The 10,170-nt window shown below is 35.9% G+C and overlaps 1 protein-coding gene across 1 annotated transcript; it reads left to right on the top strand.

The window, feature by feature from the left end:
- The first annotated feature begins 5,452 nt into the window (after positions 1–5,452).
- Positions 5,453–5,981, top strand: LOC126713850 (non-specific lipid-transfer protein 2-like). The gene has a single exon (XM_050413740.1). It carries the CDS (start codon positions 5,525–5,527, stop codon positions 5,813–5,815), a length of 291 nt encoding a protein of 96 aa, XP_050269697.1. The 5' UTR covers positions 5,453–5,524; the 3' UTR covers positions 5,816–5,981.
- Positions 5,982–10,170: the final 4,189 nt, after the last annotated feature.

Raw genomic sequence — 10,170 nt, forward strand, 5'->3', positions numbered from 1 at the left:
CTGAGACCACCCATGCTTCCACCTGTTAACCTACTCAAACGTAAGTGCCTTTTGGATTCCTTGATTCTTCTCAGTAGCCGGGCATGAATCAAGGAGGGGCTAATGTACGGCACCAAGGTACCCAGATCCATTTGGGCTTTGAATTCTGGCCCAGTAGCGTGGCCCATGGCCACAATCTCTTTCTACCCAAAACTCCAGTCTAAACCCACACCAATTGCAGGCCCAAGTTTTGCCACCTGATCCTTGCTCGGCAAATCATTCCCGAACACTAAAGAAAGAATAATGTCCAAATACACCATCCATAGCATGCTCGGCAGTGTCTAGGAAACATTGTTACCGGGCATGCTTGCTAGAGTTGGAACCAAGTTCCAAGGCCACTTTCACCACATTCCACTCTCACCTAACCATTCACTTACAACTGATGATATTGGACCTCCAATTGCACTAACTATGGCAGTAATCATGATCCCTCCACTAATCTAGAGCTATAAATATGAGAAGTTGGGGAAAGGAAATGGTTGTTGAAAGGTTCCCAAGAAAATAGGGAGTAGAGAAAAAGAGTGATTCAGGAAGAGAGAGAGAGAGAGAGGAGCAGCTTTATTGAGTCTTTGTGCCAAGAACAATCCGAAGTAGGAAATCCTAAACCCACATTACAAATAAGTTGTGAGCCCAAGTGAGGTTAGGCCCAATAGTCTCATTTCAGGCACGCACAATATATATATATATATATATATAGATGATTTTTTATAAAAAAATATTATTTCATAATCTATATTTATTTATTTATTTTATAAAAACTTCGACTTACATTATATGATGCGAATTTATCATTAACATAAAATAAGTTTTTTGGTTGTTTTATTATCCATTTTATTATTCAATTTTAATCATATTATTGAAATATTTTGTTTAATTTAAATATAATTCTTTATGAAGTCATGCATAGCACGGAAATTATACTAATAAGAATAAAATCTTGAGGAAGTGCGGAGAAGATGATTAATTGTATAGAAGATAATATGTTTGAATTGCAATGGTGTCAATATCAATAGGAAAGGAATTATGATTAGTTTTATAAGCACATTGAATGTCCTTTTGCTCGCAATATGGCAAAATGTAACTCTATGGTGGCTTAATTCTATACAAGTTGTAATTAAGAAAAGTAGAATATGAAAATGAAGCCACAATACCGGTGATGCCTATGTAGAAGGTTGACTAAGGCATAGGCTATGATGCGCATGTTAGAAAGGGTCGATGATAAAGATGTAAGAGGATGAGCTGCAACTTTCAAGAGCTTATTAATTGTCCCAACTCCTAACTCCCAAAGTCCAAACAAATCAATAATTTCTATATCCAAGTATGCTAGGCCTGTCCACAGATCGGTCCAAGTTGGGTTTGTCTCTAACTCGGAACCGACCCGATCAGTTTGGGTCTTTCATTTTTGGATCCACTACTGACCAATGAAAGGAGTCGGTTCTTATAAGCACATTGAATGTCCTTTTGCTCGCAATATGACAAAATGTAATTCTATGGTGGCTTAATTCTATACAAGTTGTAATTAAGAAAAGTAGAATATGAAAATAAAGCCACAATACCGGTGATGCCTATGTAGAAGGTTGATTGGGGCATAGGCTATGATGCGCATGTTAGAAAGGGCCGATGATAAAGATGTAAGAGGACGAGCTGCAACTTTCAAGAGCTTATTAATTGTCCCAACTCCTAACTCCCAAAGTCCAAACAAATCAATAATTTCTATATCCAAGTATGCTAGGCCTGTCCACAGGTCGGTCCAAGTTGGGTCTTTCATTTTTGGATCCACTACTGACCAGTGAAAGGAGTCGGTTCTTATAAGCACATTGAATGTCCTTTTGCTCGCAATATGACAAAATGTAACTCTATGGTGGCTTAATTCTATACAAGTTGTAATTAAGAAAAGTAGAATATGAAAATAAAGCCACAATACCGGTGATGCCTATGTAGAAGGTTGACTGGGGCATAGGCTATGATGCGCATGTTAGAAAGGGCCGATGATAAAGATGTAAGAGGACGAGCTGCAACTTTCAAGAGCTTATTAATTGTCCCAACTCCTAACTCCCAAAGTCCAAACAAATCAATAATTTCTATATCCAAGTATGCTAGGCCTGTCCACAGGTCGGTCCAAGTTGGGTTTGTCCCTAACTCGGAATCGACCCGATCAGTTCGGGTCTCTCATTTTTGGATCTGCTACTGACCGGTGAAAGAAGTCGGTTCTGGTGGTCGGACCTTCTTGGATACCAGTCGGTTCTCGGTTGAAGTTGCTATTTTCGAAACTATGTCAGATTTTGCTGAAATCCACCAAATTTGGTTGAGATTGGGTCGAATTCGCCAAGATCTGGCTGGATCTCGAAGAGATCTCGGTGGATCTCAATGAGATCTTACCGGATCTCAATGAGATCTTGATGAATTTCAAAGAGATCAGGCTGAATCTTGACGAGATCTCGCCGAATCTCGATGAGATCTTGCCGGATCTCAACAAGATCTCGGTGGATCTCAAAGAGATAAGGCCAAATCTCGACTAATCGGACTAAAACGATTGGCAAAACACTCCCATTGGTGGAGAACGACTACTTTTGCGGTGTAAATACGATCAGATTGGTTGAAAATCGGTTTTTCATGCTCAAACCCGTCAACCGACCTGTTGGTATTGGGTTTTGGGGGCAAAGGCTCACCGCCAACTGTCACCAGCGTCGGGTCGGCTGGTTTTTAGGCCGGGTTGGTCGAGTACCGGGTTTGGTTGGACACCTCTAAAGTATGCAATCTAAGCGAACTTAGTTCTCATGACGGCTAAGTAGTTTTTTCTTTTTTTATGACGACCAAAAATTTATGGTTCCTAGGCCATGGTTGATACTTTTTCCCAAATGGATTTGGAAAATCCAATCTTCTATGGTTTTGGTAGGATTTTTTTAAACCTTTTCAATTGGATCTTAAAGAAAAAGGCCAAATTTTTGTACTGTTCTCCTATTATTCTATTTTATTTCAACATCCCATTTCAATTTCCTTTCATTCTTCTTTGAGCACGACCTCCATTAATTTTAAGAAATTTAGTTCTATAAGTGAAGTTAGTTTCATTTCTAAACATTTTATACAACATTGTGATAAGCAAGTAGCAATTTTTAGAATATATATATATATATATATATATATATATATATATATATATATATATATATTCTATAGGAAAACCCATTGTTGGTGTATTTTATTGTTTAGGGATAAGAGAATAGATTCATCTGAGAGATGTGGATAGATTTGGGTTGCAATGCATTGTATTGAAAATTGGCATTTTTTAGAAATGAATATGTAATGCCTGTACGTAAAAGTACTGTTCGTTTATATCTCAAAACTGATTCTGAAAAAAAAAAAAAAAACCTAAGATTATATCTCAAAACTAATTTTCAATCCCTCCTCATGTTATGCCACAATCTGCATGAACTTCGTTTGGTTGAATTTAAGGCTAGGAGGCTGTTACTTAAGTCAAGTATTAATTTCCGTCAGCTCAAGTAATACTCTTGCAATCTTGCTTGACTTTAAGAAGACAAAGTTTTTTTTTTTTTTTTTGAGGAACTTTAAGAACACAAAGTTGAAAGTTCATTATAAGGATTAATCAGGAAGCGGGATGCTTGAAACTTTTTGGATTCCTTATTTTGTACTATTTTAATACAACTTTTATAAAGCAATTATAAAATTAATTAAAAAAATCAGTTATATTTTACCTTTCCTATAAACTTGTTTTAAAAGTTTTTTTTTTTTAAACGAAAGCTTTTATGACATTCGTTAACAAAATCTTATTTATAATATGAGTTTTCAATTAATTTGCAAGACTAAATTATACAATATTACAATCCCATCTTTCTTTGTTTTTTATTTTTTGGCATTAATCCCATCTTTCTTCTAACTTAATTCTATTATCTTTAAGATAAGATATAATATATTATTATGTTTAAACTTGATTTACTAATAAAATAGACTTTAAACTCTATTTTATTTTTATTTTTTGTAATTTATAGAATCTGTAAGGTTGAATTTATTCAACCATCTAATTGGCTTTATTCCGTGTCAAATTTGCTTGTATTTCAGCATTTAGTAACCCTGTATTTAGGTGGGTTTGTTGTAAGGGTAGTGAGTGAGATAGAGTGAAGTTTGCTTAAGAGTGTGCAAGAAAACAGAGACTCGTGGCTTGGCCTTGCGGGTGACTCGCGGCTGCAAGCCGCCAAACGCAGCACACGTGCCAAGCATGCCGGAAGGTGAACAGTCATGCTAGCTGGAGCACTACAGGACAAAACAGGACAACTGGCCATACGGTTATCTCGCAACTGGATCTCGCAACTTAGTCAAGCCGCGAGCCACCCCTGTTTTGTAAATCCTGACGTTTCACATTCCTCTCCCACTCTAGTATAAATACCCCTTTTACCCACAAATGTAAGAGAGCTTCCAGAGAGAATTTTGAGAGAGAAACCCTAAAGAAAAACAAGATTGATTCACCAACAATCTATACATTAGAGTCTCTTCAAATTCCTCAACTCTCTTTCTCTCCATTGTCAAATCCTTGAGAGGCATCTTACCAAACCTGGTTCTCACCATTTTCATTACTGTGAGAGAGCTGTTTGGATTTCTGGGAAGCAGTTAGGAAGGAACCAATCTTCATTGGTTGATGCTACGGTCTAGTAGCGGAATCCGGGAAGCTAGAAAAGAAAAAGGTTCGGCGCAACCTCGTTGGAGCAAGAAGCTTGGAGGGCTTAGGTGCACTAGGTAAATTAGGCTTGGAGGGTCTATTGCTGTCCATGTATCCCAACTATATTTTCTAATGGATTGTTTACCGCTTGGAGGGCGGCGGAGAGGTTTTACGCCGAGGACTTCGGTTTCCTCTTCGATAACACATTGCGTGTTGTCTTTGTATTTGCATCTTCCTTCCTCTCTATCTTTGCCTTTTTATTATCTGCTGTGGGTTGAGATTTTAATTTGGCTTAGATAGTTTTACCAATTCCATATTATAGCTTATGTTAAGTTTCCGCACACTAGTTGTTTGACATAATACTTGAATTGGTTAAGTTGTAATTTGAGGGTCTAAACATTCAAGGGTGTTTATACACATATTTGAACTTTCAGAATCAGTATAAACTTGATTCGGTAGCAATTTATACCAATATTAAAAATATATAATTTTTTTTTTCTTTTTTTTTTTTCATCCCGAGTTAAATTCCAACGGGATATTGTCTAAATAATCATTTCTAAGATTGAATTATAACATTATAGCATCTTAGATTTAACGAACTCATTCATACGAAGTCCTGGTCAAATAAAAAAAAAAAAGTCTCATTCATACGAGGTCGGACCTACCCAACAACCTTATTCCATTCAAGCGGTGGACCTCCGTTACTTACTGCTTCTATAAATTGCAGGGGAGGCCTTATCCAATACCCATGTACCGTAGCCTATCTTCTCTCTCTCTCTCTCTTTCTTCATAGCTAGTGTAAAAAAGTTAAGGATGAAGAAAGCTTCATATGTTGTACTCTGTGCAATGGCGGTGGTAGCCATGCTTCTATTTGAAGCACCACTGATGGCAAAGGCAGTGACATGCAGTCCCTTGCAGCTGAGTTCATGCATAGCGGCCATCACATCTTCAGCACCACCATCTAGCACTTGTTGCACCAAGCTGAGGGAGCAGAGGCCATGCCTTTGTGGGTACCTCAAAGATCCAAATCTCAGGCAGTATGTTAACTCTCCTGGTGCCAGAAAGGTCGCTAGTACTTGTGGTGTTCCCTTCCCTAGTTGTTAGGTTATAATTATTATGCATCTTTAAAGTGATTGTACTGGAAATATCCATATCCTATAGGAGTAATTCTCGTGGTAAAAATCAATGATGAATAATGTGAATGTTGTTCACAAGTACTAGTAAAATATATTCAATGAATAAACTTTGTACTATAATGAATTTTATCCTATGCTCTCTCTCTCTGTCATGGGTATGAGTGTGATTATAACATATAATATTTTAATTTCTAAATACGTTTGGTTTCACCGCTTCAGAAATATTCAAAGCATTTGTTCTTGGAGACGAGAATTAATTGGTTCCCCCTTTTCTCCATTTTCTTTCCAATCAATGATAAACCACAATTCTTCATACCCCCCAAAAAAAAAAAAAATATGATTAAACCACAAACCTTAAGCCCACTAAAATCTAAATGCTGATGATGCGAAGCAGCACTATTGCAAGTTAATGAGCTCAATAATTGCAGCAGGATGCTTCAGTGTCAGAATGTTATCACGAGTCACGACTTTGATTTTCAAAATGGACGTGTCAGAGTGATAGAGGTCAACTCGTGGGAAGGAAGGGCTGGTAAAATGGGCAGAGAGTGAAAGGAAAATATCTGAACTAATAAGTGACAATTGAAATTAGGAAGAGAGACATATTATTATCTAGGAAAGTAAGAGTCTATTTGATAGAGGAGTTTAAGTAATATTATTTGTATTTTTTTTTAATATGTGTAGGTGAAAATATGTGTGAAAATGTGTATAATATTGTTTAAAAACTGAAAATGAGTTGTTTAACAACTCTACTAAACAGGGCCTAAATATCTTCTTAGATTAGTTCGCGTCCACTGTTTTACAAGAATATTTATAATTGATACAGAAATATACACATTTATTTTTTAAATGGAAGGTAGAGAAAGACTTTATTAAAAAACTAAAACAACTGGTATACAGTCAGAACAGAAAGCTCCCTAAACCAAACAAAAAAGACAATTACAGAAGGGAGACAAACTACAAGCGATCCTTGTTGAACCTGATAAAGAAAAAAAATGTGCACATTAATTTAAAACATGAAAGTGTGTATATATATATATATATATATATGAAAATTTTAAAAGAAAGAGTATCATTACCGTATTATTAAAAGGGGTGAAAGCATATTGTCCTCAAAAACTCATCAAAAGTCGAAATAAAAAGTACACAAAATATTGCAAAATCACCCCTACATCCAGGTAGCTATCATCATGGTCAAATTTTTGCGTAAGTCCTTCAAATTTAGTAACATTTGTATTTGTTAGTTCTTTTATTTGAACTCTCTCTCTCTTGACTCAGTTCCCCATTGTCACAATGGTGGTGGTTCATACTTTATGACTCATATCTGAGGGTTGCTTGATCTTGACTTTAACCACACTCCTTCAACAAAAGGTTGCAGATCTGGTTATGGGACGTTGGTTGTTAATTGTGGGTAGTTATATGAGTGGTCAATGGTTATAGTAGCTCTAAAGTCCCTCAATCTCGACCTCAGCTTGTTTTTTATTTTTTATTTTTTGGTCTGTGTGATCAATTTACTTTTAGGATTCGTTTGGATGCAACTTATTTTTGCTGAAATTGAAAATTAAAAACACTGTAGCAAAATAATTTTTAAATATGTGAATAGTGCCATGGGACTCATGAACAATGCATGAACAGTGCACTTTGTCTTCTGCATAGTGAATTCATGTGATATTACTATTCACACGGTGAAAAAAAAAAAAAAAAAAAACGCAAATGTGAAAACGTGCCATTGATCCAAACACTCACTTAGTGAGCTTTTGAAAAAGTTTTATTTTTGATTGGGTCTTTTGATATTTTTTAGATTGCTAATTGTGAAGTATCCATCTTGTACAATCGAATGAAGGTTATAAAAATAAAAATGTGTGTTATTGTTTGGGGGATCGAGTTTTAGCGGAAAATTTTATTGTAAAATATTTATTATATGATGTATGGTAAAAAAATTTATTGTAATTTTCACTTGAGTCCACTACTATCAATACTTTTATTATGAACTTTTTTTTTAAAGGAAATATTATGAACCAATTACAAGAAGTCATATTAACTTTTTATTTTATTTTATTTTTTTACTTTTTTTTTTAATAAAGTTTCAACTTATGGTGTTTGCTTCTAATGATTGTGCTAATTATCATTTGATCAAGACACCAATAGGTTTTTGGTGTGGGCAAGGATTGAATCCCAAATCTCTTATTCAATCATCCAAAACTTTACAAGTTGAGTTAATGGAAAACCACTATTTTTTCACATTAAATGTTTGTATGGTTCAATGAAAATTGAATGGAAGAATCAAATGTTCAAGGAATTATTTATTCATTACACTATAGCTAATATGGATGAGAAAAATTAATGAAAGCCCTAAGAGCATTGGTTTAGAAAATATTTTTATAAACTTTCTATGAAAAGAGAAAAAAGCAAATGATTTTTATGATAGTTTTTTATATTTCTCATAAATTGGTATAAATGTTTTACAAAAATAGTCTATTAATAAATGTTCTATGAGCACCCATGGACATGATATAGATTAGGTTGACCACATCATAAATGCGGTCTTTTTTTTTGGGGGGGGGGGGGGGATTGCTAGTGGGTGGTGTAGGGATAAGGGGCCTAAGATTATATGTTAGGCCTTGGGCCTTGTCTGAGGATGCTTATTGGTCCGAGAACAGATAAAAAGTAATGAAGATGTAAGACTCAAAACTTCACGAGCAAGCTATGACTGAAAAGGCTTGGGAAGGTAGGCCAAGGAGAAGTATCTCCTCTGCTAAGCGAAGCAGAGGTCAGAAGGTGTGTTCCATCTTCTAGAGTGATATTCCAGGAATTTCTAGCGATAAGGATGTGCATCATGAACGTACAGGATAAATGGGAGCTGTGAAATATCTAAGAGAAAGTTGTTGCCATCGCATTGAATGCTCTGTAGCTAACTCTTTGGCCGCATTAATGAGGAAGTGATATCTGAACAGTACTTTTCAGTCCTACAGCTACTCCCAAAGATTTCAGGAAGGTACTGATGGGACAAGGATCAACACCAAAAATCTAACGTACATGTGGAGGGTGAAGATGAAAGAAAGCAGAGAGTATAAAATAGAACGAAGACCCAGATGGAAGGGGATCAGAAAATTGAGAAAGAAATACTGTAGAAATAAGAGTTGTACTTGTAATCAACTTCAAGAAATATATATAATAACCGATCTCTTCGGACTGTTCTGATGACTATTTTCTTTAGAGAAAACCAATCTATCTTTACCTTATTATCATTTGGATCCACTATAATTGCTACCCAACTCATTATAGCCTAATTTTCCAACCCACTCTCTACAAATTCATTGTATTGGGCTCTTTGGGCCTATATCCTTTTAACTTTTGGGCTTAGGACCCAAATCCAATCCTTACAATTGGCACCATCTGTGAGAACTTCTTGTGTTCTACTGAGCTTAACATTTAGTTATGGTAGGTTTATGTCCAAACCAGGTGGAATCAATGGGGTCCCAATGTTAAGATCATTTCTGTTATGTTCTAAAAGTTTAGAACAATTGGCAAATCGTGAACACAAACTTGTCTAGATATAGATCTTAAAGTCTATAGGTATTATTAGACAATGCTCAAGGTGATTCAAGTCAAGATTCAAGAACATACAAGCTACAGGAAGAAGATTTCATAATCTGTCTGGTTTGATCGATTGAAAGACAGGCTCGATCGATCGAAAGTCGTATCTACAAAATTTTAATTAAGCCCAAACAGCAGTTCAAGCCCATTAAGGATTAGGGTTTTTAATCTACTTCTCCCAGTATATAAAGGAAACCCTAAGCACGTTTTTATAAGGCCTTTCAGAGAGAGGAGAGAGTGCCTCTTTTGTATTTAGGGTTTTGTTCCTAAAAAGCTCTCTCATGTCTTCTACCGGTGTTATTCCTTGAAGAATCTTAAGATTTGGTATTGTAGAAGTTGTCGCCTTCTCTAGTCATCAAAGGTGCTGATGATCTAAACTTTCAAGGGTGGTCTTGGAGTCACAAACAGGAGAGTTTGTGTTGCTAAACTTTTGAGTGGGATCTCAAAGTCACAAACCTGGGTGTTTGCGTTTTGCAAAATTAAAGAAAGAAGGAGTCCGTGGTCTCGGAGCTTGCACGTGGTCGTGTCAGTAAGTTTCTACTGGTGGGTAGCAATAGGATGTTGGTGGTCTAAGTCGCTATTGTAAAACTTCAATTCTTTCTAGTTGATTTTCTTTTTACCTTGAGGATAGCTAGGTTAAATCTTCTCCAGGTTTTTTACCAGTTTGGTTTTCCTAGGTTATCATATCGTTGTGTTTTTTATTTTCAACTGCTATACATTGCTATGATA

The sequence above is a fragment of the Quercus robur genome, chromosome 2 (genome assembly GCF_932294415.1).
Source record: "Quercus robur chromosome 2, dhQueRobu3.1, whole genome shotgun sequence".
NCBI classification, from domain to species: Eukaryota; Viridiplantae; Streptophyta; class Magnoliopsida; order Fagales; family Fagaceae; genus Quercus; species Quercus robur.

Coding starts and splice junctions, on each gene's coding strand:
- LOC126713850 (XM_050413740.1), top strand. CDS start 5,525: ATGAAGAAAGCTTCATATGTTGTACTCTGTGCAATGGCGGTGGTAGCC.